The following is a 22511-nucleotide window of genomic DNA, read 5'->3' as shown; positions in this document are numbered from 1 at the left end:
CTACACGGGTTCCCCCGACGTTGTGTCCTAAATGCGGTATTTTGAGGTCAAGGTCAAAGTAGAACGAAGTTGAGTAAAGTAAAGAGTTTTTCTGGAACCGGCTTCTTCGGCTCGGCTCACTAAAAAGAACCGGCTCCTTCGGGTCCCAAACGGCTCTTCAGAGTTTTTTTCTTCTTTAATCCCTACACGACCATTTATTATGTAAAATTGTGCACAAAATGACTTAAAGGAAGGAGGGAAATAGAACTATAAAGAAAAAAAAACAAAATGAAAAAGTAGTGAAAAGCTGAGAAAGAAAAGAAACAAAAGGACAGAAAAAGAGAAAAAAAGAGCAGGAAAAAATCAGAAAAAAAAGCCAGAAGAAAATAAAATATACAAATAAAGGAACAAATGTAATAGAGAACAAAAACCAAGAAAAATGTAACAGCCAGGAAAAAATGAACACAAGATTTTTTAAAGGAATTTAAAGAAAATAGAAAAAACAGGGGAAAAAAAAAGAAAAAGTTGCAGTCAAATAATTCCCAATTATACCAAGTCAATCTTGTTGCCAACATTGAACTTCCACTAAAAAAATGTAATTAAATACAGATCTGTATCGTGCAACCGACTAAATCAGCCCCCATACATGTTAGTATTATGCGACAAAAGATACCAGGAAAAAAAAGAAATGGAAATCTTGTAAATGAATTGTAAAAACAAATGATGTTTGAAGGCTGTACAACCTTTGCAATAGTACATGAGTAAATTCATTCAAAAGTGAAAAATAATTTTGCCTTGCCGGAAACTCAGCAAAATGTAACGTGATGCCAAGTTTTGGACATGTTTGATAACGACTCAGTTGCCACATATGGGATTGCTGTTGCTCACTGTAGTTTCAAGCGTTGCTCGCCGACTTTGTGTGAACGCTCAGACCCCTGGAAGATTACAGGGAACATTGCCTTCTAGTTTCAACAAATGAGGATTTTTTTTCACCGCTAGGAGGCGCTAAATCAAACACAATGTCCCTTTAGCATGCTACCTTCACCCTCATTAGGATTTTCCAGCCTTAGAAGCAGTAAGGCCAGGAGTCTTGATGGTCCTGATTGTTAATTCTGTTGCAAAGGAGGAGGTGACTTCTTTCAGAGGCGCCTGTAAAAAGTCAGACCCATGCGATGCCGCGTAATTATGGGGCTCCTGTGACTGGGGTGGCTAGAGGGGAAAAGAGAGCGGGAGGGAGAGAAAGAGAGAGAGACGGGGTCTGGGGTTGGGGGGGCTCCCTTTCCTCGTATTACTTGAAGTTGAGCAAACTTTGAAAGGACACACTTTGAGCATCTGGTCGTCATCAGGGAAGCAGGGGCCCTTCCCATGCTCACGGCAAAGACAATTCAGATGTGCTTAAGCTAGCAAGTCTCTCTCACCCTATTTTCTTTTCAAACACCGCCGCCGCCGCCGCATGGATACACCGAAAACCGGCAGAAAGCGTTTCTCCGAGCCCTAACTTTGGATTTTTTCCGACATGAGCCGTTGACTCCGAGAAGAAACGGATCTATTTGTTTTGAAACCTTCTCGATCGTCCCGATTCGATATTGCGTCATGACTTCCAGTTATACAATGGACAGGCACGCCTCGATATCCAATCGCCTGGAGAGTCCCATGGCGTCCAACCTGGACAACTTGCAAGCCAAAAAGAACTTCTCGGTAAGCCACTTGTTGGATTTGGAAGAGTCGGCCGAAATGGTGGGGAACCAGGTCGACGAGAGCATCGGGGAAGCCGCCAGAAGTTTGCTGGAATCTCCGGGATTGACCAGTGGGAGTGACACCAACCAACAGGACAGTAAGTGACACTTTTGCCCCGAATCGAACGCAAACCTGCATACGTAGAAAGCGCCATTTTCGTCCCTCTCCAGAATGAATGAATGAATAAAAACTTTGAACGTTAAAATAAAAACAGGACAAAAACAACGAGTCAACAACAAAATAATGTTACATAACATGTCCGAAGACGATGCTTATTTTCCCTACCCCTATCCAATACATTTTACAAATCCTTTTCTTCTCTTGTGTCTAATATAACAAAATCTCATGGATATACTTATTACATAGGTCAGATATCAATCATTATAGTAATTACAAAAATCACATATTTTACACACTTATCTTCGTAATACCCTTCCCTCAACCTCATCATGCCACTCGTTACCAAATATCACTGCGGCACCAATGATAATAACAACAATAAATATAAACATAATGTTTATAATAACAGTTATGATATAATAATAGCAACAATAACAACAAAGTTAACCATAGTTTTAAACGCAGTATTTCCAATCTACCTCATATCCCATTTTCTTCATCCCTGTATTTCGCCAGGAATGTTTTTTTGTATTTAAATTTGAAGACATCTCATCTTGTAAATGATTACAAAATTTGACTCCACACACAGACACACACATACTTTTCCTGGTGGTTCTCACCTCTGGGATTTTGAATTTACTACAGCCCCTCAAGTTATAATTTCCCTCTTTCCGAGTGAATAATTTTGGGATGTTTTCTGGCACTATGTTTTTGTGGACCTTAAATAGCAGTTATGAAGTGAAAAATTTTATTAAATCATCTAATTTTAATCATTTGGACTGCATGAATAAAATATGAGTATGATCCCGATATCCTACCCTGTGTATAGTTCTAATTGCACGTTTTTGAAGGATAAAAAGGGGCTGTAGTGAACTTTAGTAATTATTGCCCCTGATCAGACAAAAAAAAACACGTGACCAGCCAAATCGTGAAAAAAATCCACTTATCAATGTATCGAATGAAGGGATGGTTAACTTTAAAGCAGAGATAGAAGAGTAGATTTATTTTTTTCAAGAAGCAAAATGACTTCGAGTTCCGTATACGTCTGCATCGCATATAAATGAGCCTCTATAACAGCTTTAAAATACTAAAAGAAATCCAAAATGTTAATAACAGAAACATCGATAGATAGATATAAATATGTAAATATAAAATAAAGGGTATTTTACCGGTTAAAGCTAAAAATATTTTCAAACTATTTCCAATGACTTCCATCAGCACTCTAACGGCACTCTTACACCATTTTTGTATTTCGCAATCATTTCCTTCTTCGACTGGATCCCTGTCACAATTTTTCCCCTTTGCCTTCCCTTATCCCTAATTATCTTGGGAACCATTATTAGGGACAGAATAAAACCCTAACTAAATCACAATAAAATGAAATGATGAATTCATGAACCTAAAAGTATGGATGATTATCAAGAAATTATCTTGAAATTTAAATAAAAACACAGTAATATTTTTTGGTAATCGCAAGGCAAATCAAGATTTTGAAGTAAAAATGGTGCTGCAATAGACGTTGTATCAGAAATTAAGTTTTTAGGGGTCATAAAGACGATAAATTAAGATGAAAAACACACATCAGACACATACAAACTAAAGTATCTAAAAGCATTTCAATAATTAGGGAATATAAGCATTTGCTTCTTACTACCCCTTTTCGAACATATTATGTAACATTATTTGTTGTTGTTCCTATCAAGAGGCGCCGATTAACTGAACAGCTGGGTATTATCACCATCTACTGTTGATGATCGTAATCGACCCTCCATTTTTTACTTCTTCTTAGCTTTATTTTGCCAAGGCAAAAGCCCCCAACCCACTGAAAACGGGTTGGCGACTCATACCGAGCCACCAGTTAAGAAAAAACGCTTTACCCAAGGGGTGTCTCTATATTTGTTATGATTTTTTTCTCTCGTCTCCTTCCCCTTATCACTAACTTTCTTGGGACCCATTATAATGGACAGAAAAAGGAAAGAAAACCAACAAGATCACAAGCAAACGAGACGTGGCCCCTCACAAACACATTTCAGATGGTGTCGATTGACTGAGCAAAAAAGTTTAGGCAGGGAATTATCGCCATCTACTGTTAGGGAGTGCGATCGACCGTCTGTTTCTTCTGCTTGGCATTATTTTGCAAAGCCAAAGGCTTGGAACCCACTAAACACAGTTCTGCAAGCCACTTTTGAGTCCTGACCCACCATTTTAAAAACACTACTCTATTTCATTGCTATCGAAATGTATAATTTCTTAAGATAAATGCAAATCAAATGCTCTCACCAGCCAGTAGAGGACCATGTTGACTTTGTATAGCGTGGTGAGTTGGTTCAGGTGTAAAACTGCAATCACAGCTTCTTTGTTATCCCCATTTTTTGCGAAAAAATGCGTACATGCCCACCTTTTGACCTCAAAAACTGTCGATTAGATCGCGCATTTTATTTTGAAACAAACAAAACGTGCTCGTTTAATACCAGAAGTGGTAAACTTTTACCAAAACGGAACTTAAATTTAGCCATTTATTCATGCACAAAGATTTAGTCTGCCTTCAAAATAAAGCAGCTAAAACATTAGCCAAGAAAAAAGTGATAATTGGGCGAAAAAACAGAATTCGGTAGTCCGACACGATAAAGCGTAGTGATGGCAGGTATGATACCTGTCAAAAAATACGTTATTTTGATTTCAAATTCCGTACACTGTATTCAAATGTTTGTTCAGGAACCGTTGTTTTTTTTCCCTTAAACTCCTTTATTGCTAGACCGATCCCGTCTTACCCGTTTATCCTCTAATCAGGATCGTCTCGGTCACTATAACAAACAATGACGTCATCGTACATTGCCAATATTGTCGCGGTATTGTACATTGTCTGTCTTGCTGCGAGTAAATAGGTGCCGGTTTTTGTTTTTGAGGTTTATCGTCGAACCATAAGGGGAATCGCAATCGTTAATAGAGGGAGTAATCGGCTGAGGTTGACATAATAATACTAATGATAATATAATCATAATCATAATCATAACACATTTTATTTGAAAGGGCCACTCAGGACACCCTAGGTTAGTGTACAGAGAACCGAAAACTATAACCCAAAAATGAAGTAATAAATACAAAAACAACATACTAAATGTATTTGTGTAGTACTTTTTCAGGCAATAAACTGCAACTCAAAGTGTAGGAAGAATATAATCTCCTCCAGTTCAATACGTTTTATAAACCCCCCGTCAAAAATAAATTGCATGGTGAACTTCTACCTCACATTCATCTTTTTGATCTGAAGCTCAGTAAAAATATTTAAATACTTCTGCAGGGGGGGTTGCATATTTATGCAACACATGCACGGTTAAATTATATACTATTACGTATAAACTATGTACTGTCTCTTTAATGAACGATCACAAGATAGCATGTTCAAATGTTTTGATTTAAACTTGCATGTGTAGTGGCCAATAATCGTAAGAATAGAATAATTATTGGGGTTTTTCCTTCTCATTGCACTTCAACGCATATTAGATCCGTTTGTTTATTTTTTAATATTATTTATGTTTGTTAAAAATAAAGTAGAAACTAAGTTTTACATAACATAACCTGATAAAGTCAAATGGTCGTTTCAATAATTGCATGTTATAAAATAGAATTATAAATCTAAATCTAAATCTAAATATAAATATAAATATAAATATAAATATAAATATAAATATAAATATAAATATAAATATAAATATGCAATAGCTTCCATTGAACGCTCCATTTGTCCATTATCGAGTGTTCTACTACGGAAGCCCGGAATTGCCATAATTTAATGAATAAAAACGAAATTGGAATCATAAAAAAATCCTCTTGAAATAAGAAAGCTTTGACAAAATGTTTGAATTAAATTGTCATCATGTCTTATGATCCAGTTTTTAAGATTTTAGAACAGCAAACTTTTCTTAAGGTAATTTGAAAAGGACGTTCGGGAATAAAAACGTAATAAGAAAGTTGATTTTTAATACAACTACAATGATTATGTAAACGATTCTCTTCTGATGTATTAAAAGAACGGAAAAATTGTGATGACAATTTTCATTATTTCGAAAGGCTTTTTATTAGATGAATGTTCGTTTGAGGGCTGTTTCAATAAATTGGATGTTCGGTTAAATCATTTGGACTATGGCACTCTTGGGATTACATATTATTAAGCAATAATAAACCTTCCAAACACAACACGGCACCTATTTACTCGCAACAAAAAACACGGAGATAATTGTTGTTAAGTTTTTATTTACCGAATAAACAACACAAATAATGATTCCAGCATTTTTTTCTAGTTTTTTTCTCAATTTGCGGTCGATTTGGGGTTGCTTATTCGCTTATAAATGATCACAATTCTTTATTTAAACACTACATGGCACCTATTTACTCACGGCAGGACAGATTAGATAATAAATAAAAACAAGTGAAATTATTTACTAAATATACAAAACAGAAGGGTCAATTTAGTTTTGCACGTAAAATGGCTTTTTTTCTTGTGCAGAGTTGTTTTTTTTATTAGAAATCTCAAATGAATTAAAATAAAAGACAAAAAAATCAAGACGAGATCGGTATGTTCAACGTTTTTCTCTCCGGTGCAATAAAATGTTAAAACAATTGAAAACGATAATAAAACGGGTAAAAAATGCGTGAAAAAGGAAAAAGTTGGCACGTTGTTGGTCATTTCTCGTAAATCACTTTTTCCTTTTTTTTTCGTAAATGATGAATAAAGTACATTTCCAGGAATAGAATGAAAAAAGGAAAATAAGAGGGCGATCGCTGAGTGACATTGGAGCATGTTGACGCTTCAATTAGGATTTAATGGCTGTTATTGTTATTTTTAACAGCGAAAATCTCAACATTTACGGTTATATTCGCTCTGACGAGCACACATTGGAACGCTAATGCTCCGTCAAATAAACATTATCGAACAACAATTGTTTTAATACTACAGCCAGCGCACTTCAATATAAAAGTAGTTGATATTCTTTTATCTCTTTTGTATCATTTTTTATAATTTTCAATGTTATGTTATTATATCTGATAAAAAGTGGCTCTACGACAAGCCTTTTTGTTATCATATTATTTGTGTAAATCTAAAATTCCGGGAAAATTATGCTTTTATTTTAAATGTTATTTTAATGTCACAGGAAGTGAACTTCAATTATAAAAACCGATTTTATTTTAAACGTTTCGCTTATTGTTACAGTATATTTGTCAAGGTTATTAGAATTAATATCATCATTATTTTAATAATTGTTATTAAGCATGTTTTGCCAGAGAGACAATATATTTGCTCGAGGGGAGCGCTACGATAACCCTTTTCGTTCTTGTATTATTTTGAAAATCATATGAAATCTTTAGTTTTTTTTAGTTGTATAGGAAGTGTACTTTAACGCAAATAACTAAAATTATTGTGTGATTCTTATTATTGTTATAGTTGTTGTGTTATGTTGATATTATTATTAGTATCTTTTCATCTAGAGAAACATGATAGACTATATTTCTTGTTATTATATATTTCAAAATTCCAGAAAAAAAATATGGTTTTATTTTGAATATTTTTTTTAGTAGTACAAGTAGAGCACTTCAATAATAATACCCAATCATTTTTTTTTATCATTTCTAGTATTGCTAGATCTGTCAGTGCTATGTTGTTGTTGTTATTATTATTATTATCATCATCATCAGCATCGTTATTTTTATTATTATTATTATTATTATTATTATTATTTTCATCATCATCATTATTATTATTATTATTATCATCATTATCTTTATTACAGTTTATTATGATGATGATTATTATTATTGTCATAATTTTTTATCATTTTTATCATTATTATCATTATTATTATTATTTTTATCATTATTTCTATAATTATAATTATGATTTTTATTATTATTATTATTATAATTACTACTATTATCTTTATTACAGTTTATGATTATGATGATTATTATTATTATTGTCATTATTTTTATCATTATTATTTTTATTATCATTATTATTATTATTTTTTATTACAGTTTATTATGATTATGATGATGATTATTATTATTGTCATTACTTTTTATAATTATTATCATTTTAAATTATTATTATTATTATTATTACCTTTATTACAGTTTATTATGATTATGATTATTATTATTATTATTATTGACATTATTTTTATCATTATTATTATTATCTTTATTACAGTTTATCATCATTAATATTATTCTTTTATCATTATTTTTATTGTCATTATTATTATTATTATCATCATCATTATTATTATTATTATTATTATTATTATTATTTTTATCATTATTTTTATAATTATAATTATAATAATAATTATTATTATTATTATTACTACTATTATCTTTATTACAGTTTATTATGATTATGATTATGATAATGATTATTATTATTGTAATTATTTTGATCATTATTATCATTTTTATTATCATTATTATTATTATTATTATTTTTTAAATTACAATTTATTATGATTATGATGATGATTATTATTATTATTGTCATTATTTTTATCATTATTATCATTGTTATTATCATTATTATTATTATTAATATTATTGACATTATTTTATAATTATTATTATCTTCATTACAGTTTTATCATCATTAATATTATTCTTTTATCATTATTTTTATTATTATTATTATTATTATTATTATTATCCTTATTACAGTTCCTTATTACAGTTTATTATGATTATGATTATGATGATTATTATTATTATTGTCATTATTTTTATCATTATTGTTATTATTATTATCTTTATTATAGTTTATCATTATTATTATTATCATTAACATTATCATTATTACAGTTTCAAATTATTATTATTATTATTATTATTATTATTACCATTATTATTATTATTATTATTATTATTATTATTATCATTGTTATTATCTCATCTCATCTCATCAGCTACACCGCTTATCCTCAGTAGGGTCGCAGGGGTGCTGGAGCCCATCCCAGCAATCATCGGGCAGTGGGCAGGGGACACCCTGAACTGGTTGCCAGCCAATCGCAGGGCCATTGTTATTATTATCATTGTTATTATGCATCCTTTATTTCTAGAAATACATGATTTTACTATCCACAAATTTCGGTAAATCCTGTTTTTTAGCCGAATGCTTTTATCATTTAAATAGTGTACAAACGTTTGATTGAAAAGGGCTTTATTCCGTCTCCATTTGAGCATGCTCTCCGAGAGCCGTGCTACTATTTGTCATATTATTCATACTATTATGATCGTGTTGTTACTACTATTGCGTAGTTGTTGTTCCAGCATGAAATGATTTCATTCTTTGTTTGTAGCTTTTTTTATTTTATTGACAGCGCACACACGAAAATCATTTATTGACTCAAGAAAATAATAAACAATTTGCTGAATGATTTTATCATTAAAGTACTTTTATTTTGGTAGACTGAATCTGAAAAATGGTGCTACTATTTGTAATATTATCATTATTACTATGACAAGATTTTTATTGTACCATGCGATCACTTCATTTAAGTTCATGCATGCCGTGTTGTTTTTGTTTTTTATTTTTCATGCGCATAGCACTCCTTTAAAAAGTACTGTATGAGTGCATTGTTTTTCAACCTTGGGTGCCTGGGCAAAACGGTGTGCCGCAAGAAATTGAACTCTGCTAAAAAGCGTGCTAGTGTTTGGTTATCTTTGCTTTCTTCCATATCATCATCCTTATCAGTAGGTGGCAGCATGATTCCATTTTTTTTTAATATATACTAATTATCTGCTCATGAGCGAGCACAGTATATTTAATAACGTTTGTATGTTGAAGCTGTTTCAGATTGCGCTGCAAAAAATATACCTAGTGTTAGGAAATAAATATTAAAATGTATCGTTTACCAAATTGTTCGAGTTAGTTATCTGACTCCATTAACCAAAAACACACTTTATTTACATAACAATGCATGCTCGTTTCTTGATGGGAAAAGATGGACAAGAACATTTTCACACGGGGGCAGATTTAATTTCTTAAACAAATTAACTAAGTGAACTCCATCGAATTAGCCGAATTAGCCGAATTAGTGTCGTTCAAGTCTCTGTCCTGCCTTTCTTTCCTTCTCGACCCACGTCTCTCCACAAGCTGGTGTGCCGGCTCCTCCCATGGGCGTGCCCTGAGAACCCCCTCGCCTCGATATCTGAAATGGTCAAAACATCCCCGAGCGTTTCTACGTCACCAGGGCCCCTCTGCGTCGAGAAGTGCTGATTATCTTATCAGCCCTTTGTCCCAGTTCCCCGCTGTTCCTGTAAACATTATTCTCCACTAGGTTGCATTGACCTTTGATCTTTTGCATTTAAATGTCATTTGTATTTGATTGTACAAAATCCTTTATAGTCAAATGTATAAAATCCTTCCCTAGCAAAGTGAAGCTTGAGCTATTATTTTCGTTCAATAAATAAATATAAGCTGTAATGTCGTAAAATAAATGTTTTGTTCCGCTGTCTGGAAGTGATTGCTCATTTGATGTTGTGTTCTCCTCCCCAAAAACAATAATAAGAATAAAGGAAAACTTGAAAAATGGGTTAGAAAATATAGTTTAATCCAGGGGTGTCAAACAGGCGGCCCGGGGGCCAGATCAGGCCCGCTAAGGGATTGAATCCGGCCCGCGAGACAACGCTCAGTGAAGCGCAAGAGAAAAACGAGCTGTAGGTTGAAATATGTCCACTTGATGTTGCCAAAGTCAGGTGCCTCTCACAAAGACGGTGGACTTGTATTTCTCTCTCTCTCTCACTCTTTTTTTCCCTTCCCTTTTTCTCTCTCTCGCTGTCTCTCTCTTTCACTTTCTGTGTGTCTCTTTGTCTCTTTCTTTGTTTCTCTTTGTCTCTTTCTCTCTCTCTTTGTCTTTTTACCTTATTTTTGCTCTCCATTTTTCCTTCTCTCTCTTGTCTCTCTTTCTCTCTCTCTTGCTTTTCCCATTCTCTCCTTCTCCCATTCTCTCTTTCTATTTTTCTCTTTCTCTCTTTCTTTCCCCCTCTCTCATTATTTCCCCTCTTTCTTTCTTTCTTTTTCTTTCTTTCTTTCTTATCTCTTGATTCTCACGTTACACGTTCTCTCTCTCTTTTTTCTCTTTTTCTCTCTCTCTCTCCGTTTCTCTCTTTCTTTGTCCCACCGTCTTTTTCTCTCCTTCGCTTTGTCTTATTTCTTCCTCTCTTTCTTTCTCTCTAATCTACTAGTCCGGCCCCCGAGGGAATGTTTGTTCTATCCTGTGGCCCCCGAGGTAAATTGAGTTTGACACCCCTGGTTTAATCCAAAATGGCAGCAAAATTATGAACCAAAATGGAAAAAAAACTGTATTACCTCTTGATGGTGACTGGAAACAATGACAATTGTTTAAATCATTTTAATGAAAAAAGAAACACATTCAACTTTTGCCAGGACATGGGCGTAACCTGCCCGTTTTTGGCGGTGCTTGAGCACCCCCAAATTCCACCCAAGCACCCCTGAAAAACTCTCTTTTCTCTATAATAAAGGACAGGACAGGCTTAAACAAAATGGAAAAAATAAATCAAACGAAACAAAAATGTCAGGAAAATACTCCACTGCCTCGAAATGGTACAGTCCATTTGATTCTATCACCGCTCCTCTTTCGCTATTTTAGTGTCACTTGCGGCATAGCGGCAGAGTCTGTGGAGGCTCCAGTGTATTACAGTGGCAGTATGTTATTATGGAAGCCCAAGAGGCTCAAAATTCAATTCAAAAATGAAATTTTGATGAATAAAAAAGACCTTCAAACACTTTTAAATTAAAAATATTTGAATGAAAATAGTATCACCATTGAATTTTACAGGATATATCGCTTTAAGTGAGATGAAAAAGCTCTACACCTAAAATGGCCCCCGGGCCGGGAATTGATTTTGAAATATTTTCCTGGAGATTTTCCAATGAAAGAATTGTTATTTCACTTCTTTTCAATGAATTACGGTATCAAGGGGGAATTACAAAATGCACAGGAATGTTATTAGAATTTAGTAGAAAAATTTATGTATTCATTTATTTTGTGCAAAGAATGACATTGTTATTAGTAACCTACCGAACCGAACCATCTTTTTCTTTTTTCCTTTTTCTTCTTTTATTTCTTCGCCCCTAGTTTTTTTAACATTTTTTCAGCTATTTTCTCATTTTATTCTCCATTTTCCTTGTTTGTTTTATTTTTCTTTCTTTGTCCCGCACCTCGCTGTTTTTTTTCGCTTCTTCCTCTTTTTGATTTTCTCCTGCTTGTTTTCTTTTTCTCTCTTCTAAATCCTTTTTTTAAACTATTTTGTTTCTTTCCCCTGTCTCTAGCATTTTGTTTATTTATTTGCTTCTTCCTCTTTTTTTTGATTTTCTCCTGCTTGTTTTCTTTTTCTCTCTTCTAAATCCTTTTTTAAACTATTTTGTTTCTTTCCCCCGTCTCTAGCATTTTGTTTATTTTTTTGCTTCTTCCTCTTTTTTGATTTTCTCCTGCTTGTTTTCTTCTCTTTTCTCTCTTCTGGTTTCTTTTCTTATTTTTTCCCCTAGCTTGTGCTTGCTTTATTATTTTTTTCCCTTGTTTTAATTTTATGTTTTAATTTTTTTCTTCTTTGGTTCCTTTTTTATTCTTTTTCTATTTTCTTGCTTTTCCTCTGTTTTTTAATTTTTTTTCTTGCTTTTTTTAAAATTCTTTGTTTGTCTCTTTATCCTTTTTTTCAACTGAATTTCAAATATTTGTGCTCAAACCCTACCTAAAATATTGTCTTGCTATAACTGTGAATGTTTAAAACCCAGTTTGATGAAAGTAATTGATTCAAAACCCTAACCCTAACCCTAACCCTTGGCCTGAGCATGCACTAGAGCTTGAGCTATCAATCACGTGATGTTTATTTATGATGTGCGAATATGATTTACAATTATTCAGCAGCGACGTCTTCACAAAAGAGTGTAAATCATACAAACGTGTACAGCAAAAAGGAAATAAAACCAACACAATGACAATGAAATGAGATGTGGTCCCTATAAAAACGCGCCGATTAGGTAGAAGAGATGGAGCGGAGTTTTATCGTAGAGTACATAAAATCCGCTCGTTTATGCGCAATTAATTGCACTCGTTTGTGGATTTTGAGAGGGTGTCATACATACAGTGGGCGGGCCGGATCGGGCCTGACAACGCTGGGAGAAAAAAAAACAATTGTATGTTTCTTACACTTTCTTTCATTCTCCCTCTTTTCCTTTCTCCCCCTATCTCTCTTTTTTCTTTCACTCTTCCTTTCTTTCTTTCTTTCTTTCTTTCTCTCTTTTTTGATTCTTCTTTCTTGATTCTTCTTTTTCTTTCTTTCTTTCTTTCTTTCTTTCTTTCTTTCTTTCTTTCTTTCTTTCTTTCTTCCTTTCTTTCTTTCTTTCTTTCTTTCTGTCTGTCTGTCTGTCTGTCTTTCTTTTTTTTCTCTTCCTTTCCTCTCTTTTTATGTATTTCTCTCTCCCTTTACTCTCTTCCTTTCCTCTTTTTACTTTATTTTTTCATTCACGCTTCTTTTCTTCATTCCTTCGTTCCTTAGTTCCTTCGTTGCTTCCTTATTTACTTCCTTTCTTTCTTTCTTTCTTTCTTTATTTCTCTCTTTCTTGATTCTTCTATCTTGATTCTTCTTTGTTTCTTTCTTTCTTTTTTTCTTTCTTTCATTCTTTCTTTCTTCCTTTCTTTCCTTCTTTCCTTCTTTCTTTCTTTCTTTCTTTCTTTCTTTCTTTCTTTCTTTCTTCCTTCCTTTCTTTCTTTCTTTCTTTCTTTCTGTCTGTATTTCTGTCTGTCTGTCTGTCTGTCTTTCTTTCTTTCTTTTCTCTTCCTTTCCTCTCTCCTCTCTCCTCTCTCCCTTTTTAATCTCTTTCTTTCTCTCTTTTTTGATTCTTCTTTCTTGATTCTTCTTTTTCTTTCTTTCTTTCTTACTTTCTTTCTTTCTTTCTTTCTTTCTTTCTGTCTGTATTTCTGTCTGTCTGTCTGTCTGTCTTTCTTTCTTTTCTCTTCCTTTCCTCTCTCCTCTCTCCTCTCTCCCTTTTTAATCTCTTCCTTTCCTCTCTTTTTTCTTTCATTCTTCCTTCCTTCCTTCCTTTCTTTCTTCTTTCTTTCTTTTTTACTTTCTTACTTTCTTTCTTTCTTTCTTTTTTCTTTCTTTCTTTCTTTCTTTCTTTCTTTCTTTCTTTCTTTCTTTCTTCTTTCTTTCTTTTTTACTTTCTTACTTTCTTTCTTTCTTTCTTTCTTTCTTTTTTCTTTCTTTCTTTCTTTCTTTCTTCTCTTTTAATGTATTCGTGTTTCCTTTTTACTCTGTTCCTTTCCCCTCTTTCTTTCTTTCTTTTTCTTTCTTTCTTTCTTTCTTTCTTTCTTGCTTTCTTTCTTTCTTTCTTTCTTTCCTTCTTTCCTTCTTTCCTCTCTTTCTTTCTTTCTTTCTTTCTTTCTTTCTTTCTTTCTTTCTTTCTTTCTTTCTTTCTTTCTTCCTTAAAAAACAATGTCAGGAGCCAATACAAAACAAGAAAGTAAGAAACTCTGGAAACGAGACAGGTAAGTGAGAGAAAACGCCACGTAAATCATCCGGCTAATGGAGCGGCTCCCAGTCGTGCGTGTGCACGAGGCCTGTTTTGCTTTTTTGCACGGAGGGTCAAAGGCCGAGACCTTTTCCAAATTTCCGACGTGTAATTGAATCTAGCGGAACCGCCAGACACGTCAATCAAAAGAGGCCGAGCTTTTCGCTTATTTCTGGCATCGTTTTCGATCGGGGTTGTCAACCCGTGGGTCGCAAACCTGTTTTCAGTGGGTGGGGGGGTCCTCGGCCAAATCATTCAAAGAAGAAGAAAAGGGAGAGTCGCTTACACCACTTAACAGTAAACAGCCATAAAACCCCGCTCCATCTCTTCTACCTCATCGTTTTAATAGGGACCACATCTCATTTCATTGTCGTTTTGTCGGTTTTATTTCCTTTTTCTGTCCATAAAGATAGTTCCCAAGAACTTTACTGATAAGGGGAAGGGAAAGTAGAAAAGACATATAAATGAAAAGATGCCGAGCTTTCTGCTTATTTCTGGCGTCGTTTTCAATCAGGGTTTCTCAACCGGTGGGTCGCAAACCTGTTTTCAGTGGGGCGGGGGGGCCTCGACAAATACAATCAAAGAAGAAGAAGAAAAGGGAGAGTCGCTTACACCACTTAACGGTAAACAGCCATAAAACCCCGCTCCATCTCTTCTACCTCATCGTTTTGATAGGGACCACATCTCATTTCATTGTCATTTTGTTGGTTTTATTTCCTTTTTCTGTCCATAATAATAGATCGTAAGAATTTTACTGATAAGGGGAAGGAAAAGTAGAAAATAGGAAATGATTGAGTCAAGGAAGGAACTGATTGCGAAATACAAAAATAGTGTACAAGTGACATTAAATCATTGATGGAAGGTGCTGTAAATTATTTCAAAATGCCATATTTTCCAGTTTTCACCAGTATATTGATCTTTACCATGTACATAATTTATTGAGCGTTGTTATTGAGGGGAAATATTTTATCCATATTTTAAATTCCTCTTACAACGTGGCTATTTTATTTTATCTTCATTTTAATCCTATTGGACTCTTTTCGAAGTGCGATTCAAATGCAATATGCCGAAAATTGTGCAAATGCTGGTTTCTTATTTTATTTTGACATTTTTTATGGTACCATGTCCTTATTGAGTGCAAGGGACAGTGCAGTTTAAGGAAGGAATAGAATAGAATAGAATAGAACAGAATAGAACAGAATATACCTTTATTGTCATTGTTACAAAATGGGTTGAACATATTGTGACAACGAAATTGGACGTGGCACTCCAGTTTCACATTTAACAGTGAGGATGAAAGAAAATAAAGAAGATAAAGGAACAAAGAAGATAAAGGTGATCATTTACACACGATTTACACAAGAAATGTGGGCATGTCGGATGTTACATACAGTTTTGGGATCGTATTAGTGCAATAATAATATTGCACAGATTGTAAAAAAGCGCAGACTGTAAAACTAAAATAAGAATATGAGAAATCTGGTAATCCTACAGGATAATCCAGAAATACTAAAGGGAAAATGGACAAAAATCAACCATAAATGCGACAAAAATATGATAGTAACACTATAAAAATAATAATGTGATACTTGAAATGTTAACGATGACAGGAATACTCTAATACAGAAATACAACTACAGAAATAATACAATAATAAAACTACAGTAATACAACAAAAATACTATCATAGTACTACAATGATAAAAATATAATACAAAAATATTACAACAGAAATATTACATCATTTCAAGTACAATAATTTTGTGCAGAAGTCTAAATACAAAAGTTGACTGCAGCCCCTTTTTATCCTCCAAAACGTGCAATTAGAACCATACACAGGGTAGGATATCGGGATCATACTTATATTTTATTCCTGCAGTCCAAATTATTAAAATTGGATGATTTAGTAAAATGTTTCACTGCACAACTGCTATTTAAGGTCAACGAAAACATAGGGCCAGAAAACATCCCAAAATTATTCATTCAGAAAGAGGGAAATTATAACTGAAGGGGCTGTAGTCAATTCAAAATCCCAGAGGTGAGAACCACCAGGAAAAGTATGTGTGTGTCTGTGTGTGGAGTCAAACTTTGGAATCATTTACAAGATGAGATGTCTTCAAATTGAAAGAATATGGGATATGAGGTAGATTGGAAATACTGCGTTTAAAACTATGGTTAACTTTGTTGTTATTGTTGCTATTGTTATATCACAACTGTTATTATTAATATTCTTTTTTCTCCTTCTTTCTTTTTTCTCTCTTTTTCTCCTCCTCCTTGCTTCTTTCTTTCTTTCTTTTTCTCTTTCTTTTTTTTCTCTTTTTTACTTCTCTCTTCCTTTCCTCTTTTTTTTCTTCCTTCCTTCCCTCCTTTCTTTCTTCCCTCCTTTCTTTGTCTCTTTGTTTCTTTGTTTCTTTCTTTCTTTCTTTCTTTCATTCCGTCTCACTTCCTTTTTCTCTTTCTCTTTTCTTTTTCTCTTTTTTCCTTCTCTCTTCCTTTCCTCTGTTTTTTCTTCCTTCCTTCCCCCTTTCTTTCTTCCCTCCTTCCCCCCTTTCTTTCTTTCTTTCTTTCTTTCTTTTTTCTTTTTTTCTTTCTTTCTTTTTTTCTTTCTTTCTTTCTTTCTTTCTCTTTTTTCCTTCTCTCTTCCTTTCCTCTGTTTTTTCTTCCTTCCTTCCCTCCTTTCTCTCTTTCTTTCTTTCTTTCTTTCCGTCTAACTTCCTTTTTCTCTTTCTCTTTTCTTTTTCTCTTTTTTCCTTCTCTCTTCCTTTCCTCTGTTTTTTCGTCCTTCCTTCCCCCCTTTCTTTCTTCCCTCCTTCCCCCCTTTCTTTCTTTCTTTCTTTCTTTCTTTCTTTCTTTCTTTCTTTCTTTCTTTCTTTCTTTTTTTCTTTCTTTCTTTCTTTCTCTTTTTCTTTCTCTCTTTCTTTCTTTCTCTTTTTTCCTTCTCTCTTCCTTTCCTCTGTTTTTTCTTCCTTCCTTCCCTCCTTTCTCTCTTTCTTTCTTTCTTTCTTTCTTTCTTTCCGTCTCACTTCCTTTTTCTCTTTCTCTTTTATTTTTCTCTTTTTTCCTTCTCTCTTCCTTTCCTCTGTTTTTTCTTCCTTCCTTCCTTCCCCCCTTTCTTTCTTCCCTCCTTCCCCCCTTTCTTTCTTTCTTTCTTTTTTCTTTTTTTCTTTCTTTCTTTCTTTCTCTTTCTCTCTTTCTTTCTTTCTCTTTTTTCCTTCTCTCTTCCTTTCCTCTGTTTTTTCTTCCTTCCTTCCCTCCTTTCTCTCTTTCTTTCTTTCTTTCTTTCTTTCTTTCTTTCTTTCTTTCTCTCTTTTTGCCTTCTCTCTTCCTTTCCTCTGTTTTTTCTTCCTTCCTTCCCTCCTTCCCTCCTTCCCTCCTTCCCTCCTTCCCTCCTTCCCTCCTTCCCTCCTTCCCTCCTTCCCTCCTTCCCTCCTTTCTTTCTTTCTTTCTTTCTTTCTTTCTTTCTTATTACTGTTGTTGCTATTATCATTGGTGCCGCAGTGATGTTTGGTAACTAGTGGCATTATGAGGTTGAGGGATGGGTATTACGAAGATTAGTCTATAAAATATGTGATTATTGTTATTATTATAATGATTGATATCTGACCTATGTAATATGTTTATCCATGAGATTTTGTTATATTAGACACAAGAGGAGAAGAGGATTTGTAAAATCGTTTTAATAAGGAAGATAAAGGGGTTTGTTGTTGACTCATTGTTTTTGTCCTGTTTTTATTTTAATGTTCGGAATAAAGTTTTCATTCATTTATTACAAAAAATACTAAGGAAATGTTTAAAAAACACAATGCAGCCCCTTACTCACAAATCGGAGCATTTTGAGAGGGACCACATCTCATTTCATTGTAATTTTGTTGGTTTTATTTCCTTTTTCTGTCCATAATAATAGATCCGAGAGACGTTACTGATTAGGGGAAGGAAAAGTAGAAAAAAAGAGATGATTGAGCCTACCTCTGGTTAGCATAATGGAATCCATGCAGAGAGGTCGCCGCCATGTTTGTCGGGCATCTTGAGTACACAAACCAGTGCCAAAGGGCATAGAGTCGCGGCATTGGACAACACTGCTGTCTAGTGGTCAGATATTACACACTGGACCTTTAAAGTTAAGAAAATATATATATTGGGATAGTTGAATGACTGTTTCGAAGGATTATTTTAGCAGGGATGAACGAGAATGATGGAGGTCATGTGACCGATAATGGCAAAAATAATCTTCTAAGTAATAATAGTCATAGTGATGTGCAGTTCAGCAACGAAACGACTCCTGAAAGCCGGCTCGCTTCGTCGGCTCTTTCTCTCTTGCGATTCACTCGACGATTGCTGCTACTTCGGAGTTGCTAATTTTTTTTGAAGTCTTGAGTTGATGAAAGGTTATAGTTTTGTCTTTCGTCTTTTATTTTGTAGATCTGTAGAGATTTTAATGGAGGTTTCCTGTGTTTTCCATGGACCATTTTTTTCGAAATGAGATTGTAAAAATGTAAAGTTTATTCTTGTATTTGGTAGTTTAATCGTTGTTGCACAGAAAAGTCAATAGTTTTGTGGTTTTAGGGTTTCGGAGTTATTTGGTTTAAAAAGGTTCGAATTTGAAATCGGTTAAAAGTTGATTCGCGAGTGAAAAAAATGCTTTTTAAAATGATTAATAATTTTTGTGCATATTGTTGTATTATCATTTATTTAAACTGGTCTTTTTATGGTCTTTTTAAAGGCTTTTCTTCTTCTTTCTTAAAATGCTCTATATTTTGTTTCTTTTTTGCTTTTTTTTTTTGTAATTTTCTGCAAAATGTTACATTCTAATAGTTAATATATGGATTAAATCGACAAAAACAAACTGAAGGGCAGTTTGTGACTCTTTTTAGTGACTAGCCTAGCCCAAAGAGCCGGTTCTCTAAAAAGAGCCAGAATTCCCCTCACAATTTTGAATAATGAGCCAAATGAAATGAGCTATCATATAAACGTGCATATTTACAAACTACTCATAGGTTGAGAAAATTCCTTTTTTTTTGACATAACATGAGGCTCACCTACAAGGGGCCGACATATTTGTCAGCCATCTTGCTGTTACAGATTGGTATGGGAAGAAAGGGGGAAATAAAACCAACAAAATCACAATAAAATGAGACGTGGTTCCTATCAAAAGTTGGCAATTAATAAAACAGCTAAAAAAGAGCGAGGAAGGTGTTTTTCCCATCAACTGGTAAGGATTATTTCGCCAGGGAAAGGCCCCCCACCCACTAAAAATGGGTCCCCGACCCACTTTTGGGCCATGAACCACCAGTTAAGAAACACTGGGTCCTTCTTCAATGTTGTCACTTTAATATAGCAAGATTTTGAATAGGCAGTCCTAAGACCACCAAAAATATAATGAAAAAATAGTTCCTATCGATTGCCTGTACAGAAAGAAGGGATTGAGCAGAGCATCATCGCCATCTACTGTTAAGGACTGTAATTTAACCTCTGTTTTTTTTCTTCTTTTTCTTCTTAGCATTACTTTGCCCAGAAACATAGCACACTTGTGGGGGTCGGGCTAATAAATTAGGGGCCGGGCTAATAGGGAGAAAAAGAAAGAAAGAGAGGGAGAGAAAGTGAGAAAAGAAAGACAGAAGAGAGCAAGAAAGTGTGTGAGAGAGAGCGATGGGGAGAGAGAGAGGAGTTGTAAGACAGATAGAGAGTAAAAATGGGACAGAAAGAGAAAGAGAGATAGAGAAAGAGAATGAGAGGCAGAAATAGAGATAAAGAGAAGAAAGAAAGAAAGAAAGAAAGAAAGAAAGAAAGAAAAAAGAAAGAAGGAGAGAAAGAAAGAAAGAAAGAAAGAAAGAAAGAGAAAGAAAGAAAGAAAAAAAAGAAAGGAAGGGAGGAATGGAGGAACAAAGTAAGGAAGGAAAAGAAAGAAAGAAAGAAAGATAGAAAGAAAGAAAGAAAGAAAGAAAGAAAGATAGAAAGAAAGAAAAAACATAAAAAACATAAAAGTAAGAAAGAAAGAAAGAAAGAAAGAAAGAAAGAAAAAAGAAAGAAGGAGAGAAAAAAAGAAAGAAAGAAAGAGAAAGAAAGAAAAAAAGAAAGGAAGAAAAAACATAAGAAACATAAAAGTAAGAAAGAAAGAAAGAAAGAAAGAAAGAAAGAAAAAAATAAAGGAAGGAAGGAAGGAACAAAGGAAGGAAGGAAAAGAAAGAAAGAAAGAAAGAAAGGAAGGAAGGAAGGAACAAAGGAAGGAAGGAAAAGAAAGAAAGAAAGAAAGAAAGAAAGAAAGAAAGAAAAAACATAAAAGTAGGTAAGAAAGAAAGAAAGAAAACAGAAGAAAGAAAAAGAAAATTACAAAGAGAGAAAGAGAGAAAAAAAGGATAAGGACACAGAGAGAAAGAAAGGGAAAGACAAATAAAGAAGGAGAGAAATACAACAAAGATACTATAGAAATATGATGACAGATATACAACAGATATACAAGTACAGTTATCCAACAGAAATCCAATGGATATATTACAAATATTCTACTAAGGAAACAGATAGATAGATAGATAGATAGATAGATATAGATAGATAGATAGATAGATAGATAGGGTAATATGCAAATGTGTGGGTGTGGTTTAATGTGGGCTTTTACTCCCCCGGGTGGAGTTAAAGAGCCTCATGGCATGAGGAGGAAATGATCTCCACAGTCTGTCCGTGGAACAAGACTAACATTTTTACAGACATACTACAGAAATACAACAAAAATACAATAGAAAACATTATGAAAATGCAAAATATTATTAAAATACAACTGGAGTAATACTACAAAACTAAATATCGAATTGAATGCTTATAACAGGGACCTCATATAATATTTTGCTTTCGTTGTCAGTGTTTCAAAATTGATTTAATGATCCCAATTGATTTAAAACCAAGTACGGTAAATTCCAGACTATAAAGCGCACCTGATTATAAGCCGCACCCACCACATTTCGGGAGGAAAACCGATTTTGTACATACACAAGCCGCACCGGTATATTAGCCGCATGCGCTCACATTACAAAAATGCAACACAAACACAAAATTAACCTATAACCGACACAGTCTAAAAATCACAGCCGGCAAATAGAACGGAAAATGATACCGGTACTTAAGGTTTGATGCAGACCTGCAGAGTCCAGGTGCCCGTTGAAAGTAATCCAAGGAAAAAAGTGTATATTTCCAAAGGTAAGGGTGGGAATATATATCCATTATTATCGGCCGCGTCCACAAACGCGTCTCACCTTTACTCCACTTCCCGTCAGCCCCCGTTTGCCCCGCCCCTTTTTCTCATTTGCTCATGCAAAACATATCAGAATAAGTTTCTAAAATAAATAGATTACAAAAATGTACAGTTACAAATACATATTATACATAGTAAAACATATTTACAAAGAAAGAAGGTACACCGAGAGAGTTTTCAAAGCTTTAATAATAATATTATAACTTTAATCCCAAACCGTGCCTGTGAAGGGTAGCAAAACGCTACCAGCAACACGCTCGCATCACAGTAAACGACTGAGTTAAAAAAAACTTTTGCCCTAAAAACATTTAACTTGAAAGCTGCGTCATGTGCCTTTCTTTTTGCCACTTACATGGTGAGGATATGTCTACGCTAATTTAATTTGTGCACAAGCTAAGAAGTTGCAGTCTTCCTCGGCGCATATATATATTCCACCGGTCGAAATCTTACTTTTTGTACTCGAGCGCCGCTGGCGGCCGGTAGAAAAATTACATAGATTGGCCGCATCACTGTATAAGCCGCAGGGTTGAAGGTTTGGGGAAAAAGTAGCGGCTTATAGTCCGGAATTTACGGTAGTAGTTTAGGGGGTGTGAGAGATGAACATTAACAAGACTGTTTAATGGCTATATTTGCACAGATAAAATACATTTATATAGTTTAATTCTACATTATAACGGCAGAGAAAAGAACTCACTCAAAACTCACTTCCTGGTCGAAGTCCACAGAGAGAGAGAGAGGGACGTTTGTTTTGCATCAGAGAGATCAGTGCGCACAAGAACACGATTTCAAAATAAAAGAATACAAGATTGATAAACGTACAAGAGATATAATTACACTCATTATTGAAACGTT

At 34.0% G+C, this 22511-nt stretch overlaps 1 protein-coding gene across 1 annotated transcript in view; it reads left to right on the top strand.

Moving 5' to 3' along the window:
* The first annotated feature begins 1316 nt into the window (after positions 1-1316).
* The window catches only part of prrx1b (paired related homeobox 1b), a 39957-nt gene continuing 18762 nt past the window's right edge, over positions 1317-22511 (top strand). Inside the window, exon 1 of the mRNA XM_088349254.1 lies at positions 1317-1813. Within this exon, the coding sequence (XP_088205380.1) occupies positions 1573-1813 (241 nt within the window). The 5' untranslated portion in view covers positions 1317-1572. The remainder of the gene's footprint in view (positions 1814-22511) is intronic.

Source organism: Urocampus carinirostris, chromosome 12, assembly GCF_059441175.1.
Source record: "Urocampus carinirostris isolate Australia breed hairy pipefish chromosome 12, RoL_Ucar_1.0, whole genome shotgun sequence".
NCBI classification, from domain to species: Eukaryota; Metazoa; Chordata; class Actinopteri; order Syngnathiformes; family Syngnathidae; genus Urocampus; species Urocampus carinirostris.
Note: the sequence above shows the minus strand (reverse complement) of the source record. Positions and strands in the feature narration are given on the sequence as shown.